This window comes from Gorilla gorilla, chromosome 5, assembly GCF_029281585.2.
Source record: "Gorilla gorilla gorilla isolate KB3781 chromosome 5, NHGRI_mGorGor1-v2.1_pri, whole genome shotgun sequence".
In the NCBI taxonomy this organism is placed as follows: Eukaryota; Metazoa; Chordata; class Mammalia; order Primates; family Hominidae; genus Gorilla; species Gorilla gorilla.
This window is the reverse complement of record NC_073229.2, coordinates 22,505,316-22,523,651: the sequence shown is the minus strand read 5'-3', so window position 1 is coordinate 22,523,651 and position 18,336 is coordinate 22,505,316. Positions and strand designations below refer to the sequence as shown.

General features: G+C 42.9%; 1 protein-coding gene across 4 annotated transcripts in view; it reads right to left on the bottom strand.

Annotated features, from left to right (window-relative positions):
- CDYL (chromodomain Y like) overlaps positions 1-18,336 on the bottom strand; it is a 181,276-nt gene that overhangs the window by 51,641 nt on the left and 111,299 nt on the right. For all 4 annotated transcript variants that reach the window (XM_031012412.3, XM_031012411.3, XM_063707299.1 and 1 more), the window contains exon 2: positions 11,663-12,329. In XM_031012412.3, the coding sequence (XP_030868272.2) occupies positions 11,663-12,329 (667 nt within the window). The remainder of the gene's footprint in view (positions 1-11,662; positions 12,330-18,336) is intronic.

Genomic DNA, 18,336 nt, shown 5'->3' with positions numbered 1-18,336 from the left:
AATCTTCTTAACAATAGTCTGGCATCTGCCCTTGCCTTAGGGAGCACTACCCACAACTGCAGGGCTGAACTTTCAACACTGCGAGGGGCCCGGCCTCTGGTCTGCAGACAGCGTGGCATGGCTCTGTCAACCACAATGCTTTTCAAACAGACCCTATCATCAGAAACGAGGGCTCTTTCTTGAATATCCATTCTGCCAGGCTCTGAGCTCCTGGAAGTCAGGGGCTCTGCAATGCCAAGCTCCAGTCACACCTGCGTGCCATGTGGTACATGGCAACATGCCTATGAAGAGGCATGGAGCTTCCAGAAACTCTCCCAGGCAGACGGCTGATGGGTGTATGGCATGGGACATAGAGCGAATCCGAAACTAAAAGCAAGCTTTAAAAAGATGCCTCAAAACCTGAGGAAAATCTGTTTCAGGAACTCAGAAGCCATGGAAGATAATCAGGAGCCAGCAACTGTGTGGACACCAAGTAACATGAATCAAGTACAGCAGACTCCAGCTGCAGGGGCCGAACACACAAAGCGGGAGAGGGGAGGTGAGCCTGGGGCTCCACTGGGGCCAGAGACTGCTGGTGAGAAAGGACACAGAAGCTGTCTCCTCCCTCTAGCACCCAAGCCCTGGCAAGCCGCTGTGTGCATCGTGTGGGTTCTTTTATTATTTCACTTGTTGTTGAAGTTGAATGAACCCTTTAAGTAGATTTTGCTCAGATAAAACAATATAATTTTCAATAAAATGCTAATTATCAAAAGACATTTAAGATGAACCATCACAGAAGAAAATGCTTTCATCCGCTCCACAGTTTAGTGGCCGCCTACCACGTGGCAGGTAGTAGAAAAACTAGGACGAAATGTCTTGGTTCCTACTCTCAAGAAGTTCCCTTGAGCGCTGGGATGCAGCTGTGAAGAGGAATATATTAACTTCAGTTAAAAGGACATGTGCACGTACAGCAGGGACATGGCGCAGGAGCACAGGCCTGCTGACTCGTCTGATTTGGAGGAGGTCCCCTATAGGGCGGCAGGAGTGTAGGAGTGCCTCTTGGTGCCTTGGTAATTTGTCCCGACTACCCTGACAAACCATTCCTTTTACTCTTCTTTTTAAAAGACAAACACTAATAACGGAAGCAGAAGGGATAAAAATTCCTCCAACAACTCACTCATGTACACGCAAATGTTAATGAAGCCCCTAATGTGTGTAAACAATTGGACTAGGCAATGTAGGAGATTCTAAAGACCATTGAAATATCTGCACAACACTTTTCCATTTTACCATTTGAAGTTTAAGTGAATTTGTCCATCTACTCTGGATCTTTCCCTGGATATTTTAAAAACATCCAATTTTATTTTTTCAGACTGTTGTAGGGAATCGGCTCCCATCCATCCAATCTAAGTACTCAAGCCACGTTAGTTAAACCTTCTGCACCCAAGGCAAAAGAGCCTCGGAGAATCGGACTCCCTGGCACCTTCTCCAAGGGGATCCTCATAAACAGTCCATTTGTGTAATTAATGTGACTGATGTGTAAAAGGTGAGATATCAAATTAGAAAGGAGATAAATGCAGTGCCTAGCTCCCAAAGATAGGACTAGAAAAGGAGGAAGAACACCTATTCAAAAAGATGAAGTACAGAGCTGGGCACAGCTCAGTCTCCTGGTGAGCAGCATCTTGGGCACAGCTGTATTGGGAGGATGACTGTGTACTGTTTCAGAGGACCACCCAAACGCTGGAACGTGACATTAATTCAAAGTATGATTGTCCAGGCTTGCTCAGTACCTATTGTCTTTTTTTTTTTTTTTTTTTTGAGATGGAGCTTCACTCGTTGCCCAGACTGGAGTGCAATGGTGCGATCTTGGCTCACTGCAATCTCTGCCTCCCGGGTTCAAGCGATTCTCCTGCCTTGGCCTCCCGAGTAGCTGGGTTTACAGGCATGCGCCACCACGCCCGGCTAATTTTGTATTTTTTTTTTTTTTTTTTTAGTAGAGACAGGGTTTTTCCATGTTGGTTAGGCTGGTCTCGAACTCCAGACTTCAGTTGATCCGCTCACCTTGGCCTCCCAAAGTGCTGGGATTACAGGTGTGAGCCACTGCACCCGGCCTCTATTGCCATTTCTATTGTTACTAGCCCTGGCTTTCCCCTGGGGTATCCTCTCATCCCCTTCCTTCTAGGTTACAGAGTTTAGATGAAGTTGACCTCACCCCTTGAAACGTAGGAGGAAGAGAAGCCCCTTTTCTGCCTGGTCAGCTGAGAGGTCAGGGTGGCAGCCCAGAGCTGCGGGGGCACCTTGCTTCCATGCAGGAAGGATGGCCTGACTGAAAAAGTGGAGGCTGGGGGTGGGGTGGGGTATGAGAATGATGGTAACTTCAGGCCACAGATCCAGCTGTGCCTGGATTTCAGTTCTATGAGCCAACAGATGCCATTTCATTTGCTTGTATGTTTAAGCCACTATGGGTTCAGTCTCACTCACTTGAGACAGAAGCGAAAGTCTTGAGTAATATTGTGTACTTAATAAAATCAATTACGCTTATAAAAAATTCACTTATCAGTGTGACACAGTACAAAGAACTAAATGGAAGTCAGGAGTAGGTTCTAACGTAGAGTCTACTTTCCCGCCAATTCTGCTAGTGATTTGATCAAATCACTCTCTTTCACAAGCGGCCTCTTCTGTAAAACAAGGATTCTCTTAAAGAGGAAGATGAATGTTGGAGGAACTTAAGACGGAACAAAGGCACCAGAATAGCATGTTCGGAAGAGGCTGGAGAGCCTGTACCCTGTGTATATATAGCTGCTCCCAACCTTGAGGTACAGCATGCCACTGGAGGAATATTCCAGAAGGCCAGTACCTGGCTGCAGCAAAAACAATGCTAACGGGAATAGAGGAGACAAGGGGGATTTGTAACAGGGCTCAATTCCTAGTAGCACATGCAGCAACAAGAGCAAATTTAATCTGAAAATGTCATTTCCCCCCCTTTGTCCTTGTATCAGTTAAAGTTCAAAAGGAGCAAGAACTACAGTTAGAAATATTCCTTTTATGTCATCTGACCTAAGAAATCTAAATTTCTTTTAAATTGTACTTCATATAAGCCCAAAGTAATGAAATATACTTCGGTATATTCAAAACTGAGCAGGAACCATAAAATTAATGCACATTAATTAGAAGTTTTCTAGTCCCTTAAGGCAGGGCCTAGATAGTCCTACCTCACCCCTGAGTGGGGTGGGGAGAACCCTGAATCATGGACCTCTTTTTAGGCACTCTCTTTACAAGCATGCAAGCCAACAGCTCAAACATGCAGAGAAGATCAGTGTAGTCCCTGGGCAAGGACAGGTACATTCACGAAATGTTCACATTTTGGAAGTTAAACCACCCAAAAGAAAAACAGGCAAGATACATATATATGTACACACATACACAGAATTAACAGAAGAATGAATGCAAACAGTCAATTAACCTGCAGAAACAGTCTTCCTGTTTTAAAATTAAAACAATGAGATAGCATTTTCTCATCTGCCAGACACTGAAAAATAGATTAAAATGTTGGTTAAGAATAGGTAAATATGTACTCACAATCTTTTCAGCTTTTTTAGAGAGCAATTTGGCAACATCTATTAAAATTTTAAATCAATTACAGGGCTTGTGTTTTATCGTTTACAATAGCAAGTTGCCGACTAACTCTCAAATAGTGTAAAATGTATCCTCGAATAGGAAAATAATGTATATGCATATGTGTATGTGTGTATAAACATATACTTATATGGGGGAGGAAGAGGAGAGGGAAAGTAAATGAGGCAAAATGTAAACAATTGGTGAATCTGGGTAAGGGATACTACATGGGTATTTCTTGTACTGGTCCTGCAACTTGTAGGTTTGAAATCATATTTATATAAAGTTTAAAACATAAAAAGAAATAATTTGAGTCTTAAAATAGAGAGTTCTCCAAGACATGATGTTAAATAAAAAGAGCAAATGCTAAGAACAAATTATGTAGTATGATCGCATATAAAAGAGTATAAATTCATAGAAAAAGATAGAAATGACACACATCAAACTACTGATGTTCTCTCTGGGGAATTTGGTATTCAGAGGGGGAGGTAATAGTGAACTCATATTTTGCTCAAAGTACTTCTAAATTACTCGTGTAAAAGTGTATGACGTTTACATATTCTGTTTACAACAGGATGTGTGTTAACATTTCTGGAGCTGTGACATCAATAAACGTCATTTGCAGGGAAAAAACTCTCAAAGTCTGCAGCAGGGACTCTCAGAATAAGAAGGAAAACACTCCTTGAGAAACCTTGGTTCCCTATCCAGAGTGAGATGGTCACTGGACTCCACACAGCTCACACGTGACTCTTCCCCTCGGGATATGGCTGCTGAAGAGCTGGCAGGGTTCGTTCCCTAAACTTCTGACGGGAATCAGAATATGCGATTCTAAAATATGCCACTTTTGAATAAGGATTATTTTTAGCTAAAGGCAACTGAGAAGCAACAGATGCAGAAAGAACTCTCTATTGCTGCCTGAAAGGGCTTAAATTCCTGTCTGTAAAGGTATTCCCACTATCCCGTACCAGGAAAAGGAAAACAACTCATTACCAGAGAGATGAAACTGGGCCGAGACGGCATCAACAGACCTTACTAAACAGCCTTTGTCTTCCATTAGCTTCCCCGTATATCCACCTCCCCACATTTTACCACCCCCAAGAAGTCTAGAAACCCCACTTTCTTTTGTCTAGGAACTTCTCCGCAATTTATCATCCTTTGTTAAAATGGTATATGAGCTCTCAAACCTAACCGCTTCTTTGGGGTTTCCTCTTTTGTGTGGAGACCTCTTGGGCACATAAAATTTAAAACACCAATTAAATGTATATGTCCTTTTCTCCTGTTAATATGTCTTTCACCACTGTAATTCACAGGCCCCAGCTACAAACCTAAGAGGATAGAGGGAACACTCTCCTTCCTCTTACACTTTTCTGGCTAGCTGAACTTGTTATATTTAATTCATTTTTACATACAACAGGGGATGATTACAAAAGGGGAGCTGATGCTTCAAAGAAAACTACATTGAATGATTTGGAAAGGCTCTAGACTAAAAACTATTGTCAAAACCAGGTGTGAGAAAATGAGAAAAATCAAGAAGGCTAGGGCTGTACTCAGATTTCTAAGTACACCTAAGTTTTGCTCTACTTTGAAGAAATCCAAAGTGGTAACAGTAAGTGATACATTACGAGCATGCTTTACACCAAGAGAGGGCTCCAAGCAATGAGAATCCATGTTCAAAAGTCCTTGGCTCTTCCAAGTGGCAAACGCAAGCACTCCCTTGGAAAGGGCCTTGGTTTGACATCAATCATTGGAAAATAATGCATGTTTATTAAGTTTTAAAATAAAATCATTATGGTGTGCATGTTTTTAAAGATTCCTGGGAGTAAGCAGACTGGTTCCAGCTGGACAAGAGCATCTTCTCTACGGGCTCTGTGCCTGAAACTCTGCACTAGAATTCTTAAGCACACGCAGTTTTGCGGACCACTGTGCTCACTCTGAGGAACTGAGGAACCCACCTGCTGCTGGGCATCACATCATTCTGCCTGAGGATACCTATTAAATGCTTAGAAAGGAGGGAGGCTGTGCATCTGCATGTCTCAAAGTACTACTCCCCTCTCATTTGATTTTTAGCTTCTGGACCCTTTCCTTGTGTACGTAGGTTTGCTCTTGAAAAGAATAAGCAAGATAACACATGTGGAAGCCTCTATCATGGACCCACTATACAGGACATGTCAATCATTTGTGGGGTTTCAAACTGAAATCTTTCTTGATCAAACCCTGAAACACACTTCTAATTGCCTGTTTGCTGTAACTTGACTTCAAATGTCTTCTCTTTTCAAGTGGAGGTTTCCTGCTGTGGCCCCAGGGAATAGCTGCTACCTCTGGGCACTGCTGCCTTTTTGTTTTTTTTCTTTTTGAGACAGGGTATTGCTCTGTGGAACAGGCTGGAGTGTAGTGGTGCAACCATAGCTCACTGTAGCCTTGATTTACTGGGCTCAAGCAATCCTCCCACCTCAGCCTCTTAAGTAGTTGGGACTACAGGCGGCATGTAGTCACCATGCCTGGATTTTTTTTTTTTTTTTTGGTGGAGACGGAGTCTTGCTCAATTGCCCAGGCTGGAGTGCAGTGGCGCGATCTGGGCTCACAGCAACCTCCGCCTCCTGGGTTCACGCCTTTCTCCTGCCTCAGCCTCCCGAGTAGCTGGGACTACAGGCACCTGCCACCACGCCTCGCTAATTTTTTTTGTATTTTTAGTAGAGACAGGGTTTCACTGTTAGCCAGGATGGTCTTGATCTCCTGACCTCATGATCCGCCTGCCTTGGCCTCATGCCTGGATAATTTAAAAAAAAAAAAAAAGCTTCAAAACCTAGGAAAATAGTTTTTACTTTTATAAAGATGGGGTCTTACTATGTTGCCCAGGCTGGTCTCAAACTCCTGGCCTCAAGCTATCCTCCAGCTTCAGCTTCCCAAAGCGCTGGGAATACAAGTGTGAGCCACCACACCTGGCCTGGTCTCCTGATTTGTTAATCTTCCCTGGGGTTAAGTTCTAATTTCTGAGACTAAATCATAAAAGGCCCTAGAAAGCCCTGCGGCCTCTTCCTAGAGGGCAGCTGTGCCTCTTATGCTTCCCTGATAATCACAGAGGAAAGGGAGACAGATCATCTACTCATATTCTTACTGAGAGGAAATCACACTCCAGCTCCTCAGAAGCAGCCAGGTTTTCCTCAACACTTTCTCTTAGGAGTTTCCTTTGGTTGAAATGTTCATGAAATGGAAGGTGTGCTAAGGTATTAATATTTCCTCAGTCATTTTCCTACTAGGTCTGTTGGCTTCAATATGAAATCCAAAAGCCAACCCTATGTCACAACACTGATAAGGTTTACACCTATTTGTTTTAAGTTTGCTAATAGCATTTTCTGAAATTTCATACTTATGGAATGATGATGAATTATATGTTTGAATCCATGAAAGGGCAAAGTTACGATAATCCAGTTTTTAAAAGCAATTACTTCTTTTGTAGGATTAATTCATTAGGGAATTAAAAGAGCAAGAAATTACCATTAAACATTGATAGAGAGAAAGAAGACAGCTAGCTGCATCACCTAAATTTTAGAATTTCTCACATTTCTGAGTGAAATAATATATTCATTTAAGCCTTTGCATCATACTTAAAATAATTAAAAAGCAAACACATATACGGTTATTCTATAAAAGTGAGTGTGTGTGTGAAAATACTCCAAAAATATTCATTCCTTGGGTTCACAGATATTCAAATATCTGTGGTTTTTGGTGGCAAAAATATTCCTTCAGTATATGATTAATGTTTTGAATGATGGTTCGTTTCCCAATGACTCCACCATTATCTACTTCAATTAGTTTTAGAAAAACAAATCAGTTTCTTTACATAGCTCTAAAATTAATCTGGAAAGTAAAAACAATGGCTTAAAAAGTGTCTGAGTGTGGACCAACAGCCTAACAGAGCTTCAGCGCGGCTTCTCCTCATTCAGGAAGGATGTGCCGAAGGGCGAACGAGGGCTTTCTGGAATGTCTGTGTTTCTGGCCATATATGTTGTTATTTCAATAGCATTTCTCCCCTCCTGCTCTCTTTCCCTCCTCTCTGAGCAAGAGACCCAGGCCACAAATGACTCCTTACAACAACCCTTGTCTTCCATGCGCACCCGTTCTACTGGAATCACTCCATCCACAAGTACTTGCAGAGCACCGACCACACGGCAGGCACCATTCTGGGCACAGTTCGATTTAGTCTGGAAAAACAAAATGCTTTCTTGGAGCTTACGATCTAGCAGAGTATAACAAAGCTCTTCTCTGCACAGGGACCAGGGCAGCGACAGCACCGACCCTCCCGAATCCGCAGGAGGCCTGCTGTCAGGGGCTCCACCAGCTTTGGAGTTGCTTTTCTTCCAGAAAGACTTCCTCCTCGTTAAGCTGCAAGCCTGATTTAGATCAAGGCCACAGGGGATGTCATTCACCACTGTCCTAAAAATGCTCCCTAACGGCTTCTATTTTCCTCTAATTAGTGATTATATTCTCAGCAGTATACAGGGGTCAGGGCTGATCTGACCAGCGCCCAGGCAGAAGTGAGAGAGGGGTAGAGATCATAGCTTTGGACAAAAATGATGGTGAGGGACTTGGAAAAATACTGTCATTCCCAACCCAACCTCCCAACTCCACAGAATAAGGTAAAATAATTTAAGATTCTATGCTTATACATCCCTTTTGGTTTAACCAATGCCACACGTGTGGATGGATGTTTTTTAGAAAGGAAGTCACTAAATCCTCATTTAAATGGAAGCTATTATCTTCCTTATATAAGAAATACAAAGGAATGAAGGTTCTTGTTACGAATTGTTTCACATGTGGTGAAAGCGCAATGTGGATCTGGCGAGGGCTGCAGTTCATTTTGAAAGAACTAACACACGAGAGGGAACCAGCAAGATCGCATTGGAGGTGGTCTCCAACCAAAACTGGACGTGCAGGTTAAGGACTAGAGCTCTTAACCTTGTTGGCTCGAAGTTTTGAAAATCAAGGGTTCTCAAAACAAAAAATGTGTGTGTATATATACACGCACATATATACATAAACACATACATATATACACACATATATACACACATGTATATACATATATACACACATACACATATATGTATACATGTATATATACATATATATGTATACATACACAAATACATACATGTATACATGCACATATACATACATATACATACATGTATATATGCATATATACACACATGTATATATACACATACATACACACCTGTACATATATGTATCTATACACATGTACACATCTGCATATATGTGTATACACATATGTACATATATACACATATTTACATATATGCGTATAGATACATATACACACGTACATATATGTGCATATAGGTACATATACACACGTACATATATGTGCATATAGATACACATATACCCATATGCACATGTGTATACAGATATATACATATATGTATACACACATATACACATATGTGCACATACACGTATACACATATGTATATATACACATATGTACACATACACACACATACGTGTGTATATACACCCACATACGTGTGTGTATATACACCCATATACATATACATACATGTGTATATATACACATATACACACACACATACAACTTTTGTGGACAAAAAAGGGGGCTCACAGATCTATGGCCTCCTAAGAGCAGAGATCAGGTATCCTCTCTGTAAAGAGCCAAGTAGGTCAGATGCAGTGGCTCACGCCTGTAATCCAGCATTTTGGGAGGCCAAGGCAGGTGGATCACTTGAGGTCAGGAGTTTGAGACCAGCCTGGCCAACGTGGTGAAACCCTGTCTCTACTAAAAATACAAAAATTAGCCGGGATTGGTGGTGGAAGTAAATGAATGGATAGCTCCATTCATTCATAGTAATGGATGGTTAGCTGTGTTCCAAGAAAACTTTATGTATGAACACAGAAATCTTAATTTCTTATATTTTCACATTAGTAAATATTCCTCCTGATTTTTTTGTTTTTCCAAAATCAGGAAATGTAAAATCCATTCTGAGCTTGCAGGTCATACAAAACCAGGAGCGGGGCAGGGCCAAGCCCACAGACTATAGATCGTCAGTCCTTTTTGGTAGCACTACAGTCCAGCACCGTGCCTGGCCCCCAAGTCATCAATGAAGACGGAGGTGCTTATCTGTCCAGGAGGCAACAAGCAATGCTGGGAAGAACGCCACGGAGGCACTAAGGCACGCGCTCTGGTTCCCCTTCTGGCTTCGGTTCTCTCCATGAACATCACCTTCTCTCTGGACTCGACTTCCCTAACTGCAAAATACAGCGTGCTATTAAGTGAGTCCCTTCTACCTCTGAACTTCTCTGATCCCTCACATACAACTAAGTAAGAGAAAACTGTATCCATGAGGTCAAACAATATAGGAAGTCAAACCTGCAAACAAGTTCACAAGCTCCAATGAAGCCGGAAAAGGCACCGTTTGGGTCAAGTGTGTATCTGAAAAACACTGGCAAGATGGCAATTTCCTGTCGAAGGGAAACCCCAGATTTCAGTTCATATTCCACTTCTTTGCTACACAAGGGCCTGGGCCCAGGAAAAAACCTGTTGAATGCACCACAGCAGGACGGTTAGAATGTCTTAGTGAACACTTCGCTTTAGAGGAAAGTAGCTCCCCAAACAAACCAACACCATTGTATTTTGTTTGCTATTATTCTACTGAGCTTGGGTTGGAGGAGACACACACAGGTAAAGAGACAATTTTTTTTTTTTTTTTTTGGGACACGGAGTCTCACTCTGTCACCCTGGCTGGAGTGCAATGGCACCATCTCGGCTCACTGCAACCTCTGCTTCCTGGGTTCAAGTGATTCTTGTGCCTCACACTCCTGAGTAGCCGGGATTACAGGTGCGCACCACCGCACCTGGCTAATTTTTGTATTTTTAGTAGAGACAGGGTTTCACCATGTTGGCCAGGCTGGTCTCGAACTCCTGACCTCAAGCGATCTGCCCTCCTCGGCCTCCCAAAGTGTTGAGACTACAGGCATGAGCCACCACGCCCGGCTAAAGAGACAATTTTAAGACTACAACTCAGAAAGGAGAGAGAGGAGAGGGCCAGGTGGTGGGGGCCCCTGAGCAGATGGAGAGGAAGGGACGACGTGCGGCCCTGGTGCTGACAGAGCGAGCCAGAGGGCAGCGGAGCACCAGGTCGCAGACACACAGGGCACACCTGCTACTGAAGGCAATGGGGTGGGGGCACCAGTGGACACCACCCTCATCCAAGAATGACTGAAAGGGGATGGGAGCTGTCAGAAGGCAGGAAGCAGGAAGCCCTATTAGAAAGCTCCAGCAGGCAAGAAGTCATGAGGACTCGTAAGAGAAAACTGTGGCCGGCACAGTGTGGCAAGTGAGGAGAAGGAAGCCACCCGTGTGAACTCCCAGTTGTGCTGTCCTGGGAGATGGACAGGTGATGGCACAACCAAGGCAGCTGCAGAACCCAGGAGCGGGGCTGGGGATGAGAGTAAAACAGAGGACACCACCGGCGCCAGGCAGACTGGGCTCTGACGGGGGAAGCAATGGCACCTGCACTGCCGATCACAACAGAGAAACGAGCCCGGCTCCCAAAGGCTCTGCTGGGTTAGCAACGCTCCCACTGAAAGGCATTCCTCGGTATTCAAACAGATGAGCAAAATAAGAACCAGCACTTCTGTATCAATGCTGGCCACACTTAGAAGAAAACGCTTAACACGAGACAAGACTCAGCACTTAAGAGGTGAAGAAAGGTAGACAGCTTCAGAAACTTGCTGTAAAAACTTACTCACCTAATAACCTAGTTAGAGGGAGATACTGTTTAAAGCAAGTCAGTGTGGTAGCACAGTCTGTGGATGGCGAATTACACAGAAAAAACTAGTGCCAAATTAAGAGAAATATCAAAGGCTTCAAGCAAAGAAAGGAGAAGCTGGCAAAATCTCTGCAAGGCTCCAGCAGATGCCGTGAGAATCCCCGGACTCTCCACAGCTCAAGGCCTGATCTCTAGAGAAGGACCCAAGCCCTCTGGGATCACCACGGAGCCCGAGCAGCTCCCTAGACACTCACCTTTCCCGTTAACAGCTAAGCCTGTGGCCATGGCTGCAGTCACAGGGCCGGGCACCTGAGGCACTAGCGGGTGTATCCTGGGCCTGCTCCCCATCCTGGCCCTCTCGGCACCGGGGCCCAATAAAGCTCCGACCGGCTTTTCCGCTGCCACTTCGGGTGCCACTGTGTCCTCCTGACCCTGCTCGACGGCATCCAGTTTCTCGGGGCTCTCGCTCTGAAAGCCGTCCACTGCGGTCCTGCTCTTAACGGGGCTTTTAGGCACGAGGATCTTGATACCTGACTTCGCTAGGTCCATGTTCTTCCGGCTGGAGAGAGATGGAGCTGTGTTCTTCCTGAACTTCTGGCTGGCAGCAAACAGCTGGCTGTTTTTGGATTCGTGGTCTTTCCCAATCACGAGTGCCTTAGGAGAGGTCTTAGAAAAGTTGCTGTTGGTGGATCTGGAGATTTGTTTCCTAGCATTGTTGGGAGAGGTCCTGTTTGTTCTGGTCAATGCGCTCTCCTTCTGCTTCTCCGTGTGGCGTCTGTTGAAGTCATGGATGTATTCCTCACAGTTCACGAGGTGCTGTTCCGGCTCCCAAGTGTCGTCCTCGCTGTCATAGCCTTTCCACCGAACCAAATACTCTGTCTTCCCTTTTTTATTTTTCCTTTTGTCAACAATCCTTTCAACCTGTTCATAAAAGGAAAAAAATAGTTTTAAAATCAAAATTTGGGGGGAAAAGTGCAAGTTTCATTAGGAAACATCAAAAATACCAAAACCACAATAGATAATAAAAATGATCTCTTCTGCAACCTCAATAAAATAGTAATAGGCCATTTGGGTTGTGGGCAATTTCCCTGAAAGTAAGTCAAACAAGATGCTAAATTTTTATGCTGAGAACGTGTGGATATGCATTAGGTGACTTATGTTTCTTGTGACTGAAAGGGGCTCTCTGCTATTTCTGTGTTGAAGCCTGACCACCGAGTTGGTTTCCACACTCATGGCTGGAGCAGCTCGAGGCATCTGCAGCTGTGCCTGGTCATCCCAGGGTTCCAGCAGCGGGCACCCAGGCAACAGCCTGGAGTGGTGACAGCAATGAGCTACAAGGAGCTGAGAACCTTCTGTGGTGTGAAACTGCCATCAAAGAAACATATGATCTGTATCACAAGTATCATTAAGAAGCACGCAATTAAAACTAAAAAGGTCAACAGAGAACATCATACTTGATTGTAATAAAACAGTCTAGAGCGATCAGGTTATTTTCAAATCTTGGTTTTAATTAATTTTACACTAACATCTTTCAATGGAGATGCTGTTAATCATTGAAATGGATGACCAACACATTCTGGATCAAATTTATCAATTCACACAACCCTGCCTTGTAAGCATGTTTTATCACCGTGACAAATTCTACTACCTTAACATCTGAAGTGTAAATGGAAGAGAGATCTTCCGCTACTCACATGAACAAGAATTATGTGACACAGTGCCTCCATACGTTACTGAAGAAATACCTAGAATCTGTTGTTACATCTGCAGTTATTATAAAAGCATCAGCTTGCATCCTGGGGGCAGCATGTGACTCTGTATCTTGTGGGTAGAGGCCTACAGCCACGGAGTGGCTCTTTAATTAAGAACGCAAAGGTCTGCACCTATCAATTATTAAGAACGTCAGTACATTTCCGGCAGTTAGAGGTAGATCAGACGACACTATGGCATGCCTGGTTCTCTAACATCCCCAAATACTCGAGCCTAATGAGTAGAAGTGCAGATGATCGTAGAGAACGGGAGAATACCCCATCCCCATCATTTTTTCTGCTCTCAAAGAAATAAAAAACTCTCCAGTATATCTACTTGAGATATAGAAAACTGTAGCCCTTAACTACTGAACAGCCTAAAATTAAATACATATTATTGCTTCTGAGAAAAAAGGATTAGGAACAGCAAGACCTTAGCTCATCACAGGGCCGATTTCACATCTGACAGATCTCCACAGAGTCAGAATTAATGTCAGGTCAGCAAGTGCGAGTCCACGCGGTCCGTATCATAGCAGGGAAAGCTTTTGAAAGCGATTTTTCCCCTGCTCCTTCACTTGTGAATAGTTGTGTATGAGGGTGTATTTCAATTTAAGTAAAAGACGTATTTCTGGAAAAGTCCACATAAATGACGTTTTTGCAGAAATAGTTTAAGAGTTTTAAAAGAAAAGGGGCAAAGAGATTATGTCTTGTAGGAAAGCTATGTTTAATGTTCCCCCTGCCTCCTGCCCAACCCACCTTAAATCAATTTCCACTCCAGAAGCGGGCAGTATACTAAACCAGAGTATTCCCGTTTGCTTTCCTCTGTTTCCTTAGAGCCAAGGCAGGAGCCTGGTGGAGCACAATGCATTTGTTTCCCCTCCCTCCTTAACCATGTACCACTGGTTCCCCCAGGGCCAGCATCCCCGGGGACCTGCTGCTGCCAGGCCCCAGGCAGATCCTGTCCCTCCCTCCTCAGGAAATTGAGCAAAGAGGAAGAGCAACAGTAGCCTCCACAGCTAAGGGTAGGTGTGTGCTCCGTTTTTAGGCATACTCAGTGGCCAGACTGAGTATACATAAGGAAGTCATAGTGGACACATTAGACCAGGAGTTGGCAAACTTTACATAAACTGCCAAAGAGTAAATGTTTTAGGCTTATGGGTCATCTGGTCTCCCAATCACTTAACCCTGTTCTTGTAGCAAGGAAGTAGCGAGACACAATATGTAATGAATTGAAATGGCATTAAACAAAGACAAAAACAAAAAAATCCTCTATCTATGGACACTAAAATTTGAATTTTATAACTGTCACACATCAAAATATTATTATTCTTTTGATCTTTTCCAGCTAGTAAAAAAATGTGGGCCGGGCACGGTGGCTCACGCCTGTAATTCCAGCACTTTGGCAGGCCAAGGCGGGCGGATCACGAGGTCAGGAGTTTGAGACCAGCCTGGACAACATGGTGAAACCCCGTCTCTACTAACAATACACAAAATTAGCTGGGCATGGTGATGCACACATGTAGTCCCAACTACTCAGGAGGCTGAAGCAGGAGAATTGCTTGAACCAGGAGGTGGAGGTTGCGGTGAGCCAAGATCGAGCCACTGCACTCCAGCCTGGGTGACAGTGCAAGACTCCGTCTCAAAAAAAAAGAAAAAAAAGGTATTAAAACCATTCTTTGAGTTAACCGGCAGGCAGCCACAGCTTGAGATCTCAGCATCAGACTGTGAAGGAGCAATAAGACATCCAGGGGCAGGCAAACTGCTCCATTAATTATTGTGATGGAAACATTATGCAAGTCTGACAAGGAGATAACTCTGCACCCAACAACAGCAGAATATACATTCTTCTCAAGCACACACAGGATACTCGCCAGCACAGACCATATGCTAAGTCTTAAGATAAGCTCAGTACATTTAAAAGGATTGCAATCATGCAAGTTCTATCTCCAAATGGGGATGATACTGAAAATAACAAAGAAGTTGGGAAAATTCATAAATATGCAGAAATTAACCCATGCTAAATAATCAATGAGCCACCTCCCCCCAAAATGTCTCAAGAGAAGTTGGAAACCACAACATACCAAAACTTATGGAATACAGCAAAAGCAGTGATGGGAGGGAAATTTCTACCAGTGAACACCTACACTAAAAAGAAGAAAGACCTCAAATCAATAACCTAACCCTTTATCTTAGGACACTGGCAAAAAAGGAAACTAAACCCAAGGCAAGCAGAAGAAAAGAAACAATTTAGAACCTAATAAACTGAAAAGCAATATTTTAAAAGCAACACAACCAAAAGTTTCTTTTAAAAAAATTAACAAAATTGACAAACTTTTACTTATTTTGATTAAGAAAAATAAACATCCACATTTCTAATACCAGGAATTAAAGAGGGAACATTACTACAAACCATATGGAAATAAAAATAATTAAAATACTATGAACAACTATATGCCAATAATTTTAACAACTCAGATGAAATAAACAAATTCCTAGAAAGATACAAACCAGTCAAAATGAACCAAGAAAATCTAAACAGGCCTATATAAGACTGATCATCAAAACCTCCCTTAAAAAAAGCATAGGATTAGATAGCTTCACTGGTGAATTCTACCAAAATTTTTAAAAATACCTGTTCTTCATAAACTCTTCCAGTAATTAGAAAACAATTTACCACACTTTATATGAGAGCACTATTTACCTAATACCAAAACAAAAGACATCACAAGAAAGCTATAGACCTATACCTCTTTTATGAATATAGACACAAAAATCCTCAACAAAACATTCGCAAATTGAATTCCGCAATATACAAAAATGACCATGACCAAGAAGGATTTATTCCAAAAATGCAAGGCTGGTTTAATATGTGAAAGTCAATTAACATTCATATGCCACATCAATAGAATAAAGGGGAAAAAAATCACATATTGTTTCAACAGATGCAGAAAAAACACTTGAGAAAATTCAACACCTCTTCATGATTAAAAAAAAAAAAAGAAGTCAGTAAACTAGAAATAGAGGGAACTTCCTCAACTTAATAAAAGGAATCTATGAAAAACACACAAATAAGATCACACAGAATACTGAAAGACTAAAAGCTTCCCCCTAAGATCAGAAAAACAAGATGTTTGTTCTTGCCACTTCTATTCAACATTGTATTGGAGTTCTAGCTAGTTCTGGCTGAGTGACTAGACAAGAAACACAAAGATATCTAAATTGGAAAGGAAGAAGTACAATTATTGCTATTTGCATATGACATACTCTTCTATACAGAAAAGTTTAAGGAGTCCATTAAAAACTATTAGAACAAAGAAGTTCACCAAGATTGCAAGAGACAAAGCAACATACAAAAATCAATTTTTAAAATGGAATAACTGCATTGTATTTCTATACACTAGCAATGATCAAACCAAATATGAAATTAAGAAAGTCTCAGTTATATCACCAAAAAGAAAAAAAAACAGGAATAAAAGAGGTGTAAAACTTATAAAGTGGAAACTATAAAACATTATTGAAATAAATATCTAATTAAATGGAAAGACATTCCATGTTCATGGATTTGGGGACTTAATACTGTTAATACCATAAAACTCTCCAAATTGATCTTTAGATTCCACGTAACTCTTATTAACATTAAAGTTGTTTTCTTTGTAGAAACTGGCATGCTAATCCCAAAATTCACGTGGAATCGGTAAGAACAATTGAGAACAGCCCAAAAAATTTTCAAAAAGAAGAAAAAGTTGAAGAACTCACACTAACTGGTTTCAACTTAATACAAAGCTACAGTAATTAATATACTATGAAACTGGCAGCATGGAACTACAGACATATAGCCTAATGGAATAGAAGGCTCTGAAATAAACTCCCTTATATATGGTCAAATATTTTGGACAACACTGCCACGACCATTCCATGGGGAAAAGAATAATCTTTTTAACAAATAATCTTGGGACAACTGGATATCCATATGCCAAAGAGGCAAGTTGGACCTTTACACCTCATACCACACATTAAGTTGGTTAAAGATCTACAAGAAAGAGTTAAAATTATAAAATTCTTAAAAGAATATAGCAGTGTAATTTGTTGTCACTTTAAATTAGGCAGTGATTTCTTGCATATGGCACCAGAAGCAATGGCAACAAAAGAAAAAAAGTGGATTAAACTAGATATCAAAATTAAAAACTTTTGTGCTTCAAAGGATACCACCAAGAAAGTGAGAGAATAACCTACAGAATGGGAGGAAAAAAATTGTTTTGATAAGAGACTTATATCAAACATATAAAGTCTTACAGTTCACTAATAAAAAGACAACCCAGTTTAACAATGGCAAAGGACCTGAATAGACATTTCTCCGAAGAAGATACACAAATGACCAGTAAAGCACATGAAAAGATGCTCAATATCGCTCTCCCTCTCCCTCTCCCTCTCCGTCTCCCTCTCTCCACGGTCTCCCTCTCCCTCTCTTTCCACGGTCTCCCTCTGATGCCGAGCGGAAGCTGGACTGTACTCCTGCCATCTCGGCTCACTGCAACCTCCCTGCCTGATTCTCCTGCCTCAGACTGCCGAGTGCCTGCGATTGCAGGCGCGCGCCGCCACGCCTGACTGGTTTTCGTATTTTTTTGGTGGAGACGGGGTTTCGCTGTGTTGGCTGGGCTGGTCTCCAGCTCCTAAGCGCGAGTGATCTGCCAGCCTCGGCCTCCCAAGGTGCCAGGATTGCAGACGGAGTCTCGTTCACTCAGCGCTCAATGGTGCCCAGGCTAGAGTGCAGTGGCGTGATCTCGGCTCGCTACAACCTCCACCTCCCAGCCGCCTGCCTTGGCCTCCCAAAGTGCCGAGATTGCGGCCTCTGCCCCGGCCGCCACCCCGTCTGGGAAGTGAGGAGCATCTCTGCCTGCCCGCCCATCGTCTGGGATGTGAGGAGCCCCTCTGCCTGGCTGCCCAGTCTGGAAAGTGAGGAGCGTCTCTGCCCGGCCGCCATCCCATCTAGGAAGTGAGGAGCGCCTCTTCCCGGCCGCCATCCCATCTAGGAAGTGAGGAGCGTCTTTGCCCAGCCGCCCATCGTCTGAGATGTGGGGAGCGCCTCTGCCCAGCCGCCCCGTCTGGGATGTGAGGAGCACCTCTGCCCGGCCGTCCCGTCTGAGAAGTGAGGAGACCCTCTGCCTGGCAACCACCCCGTC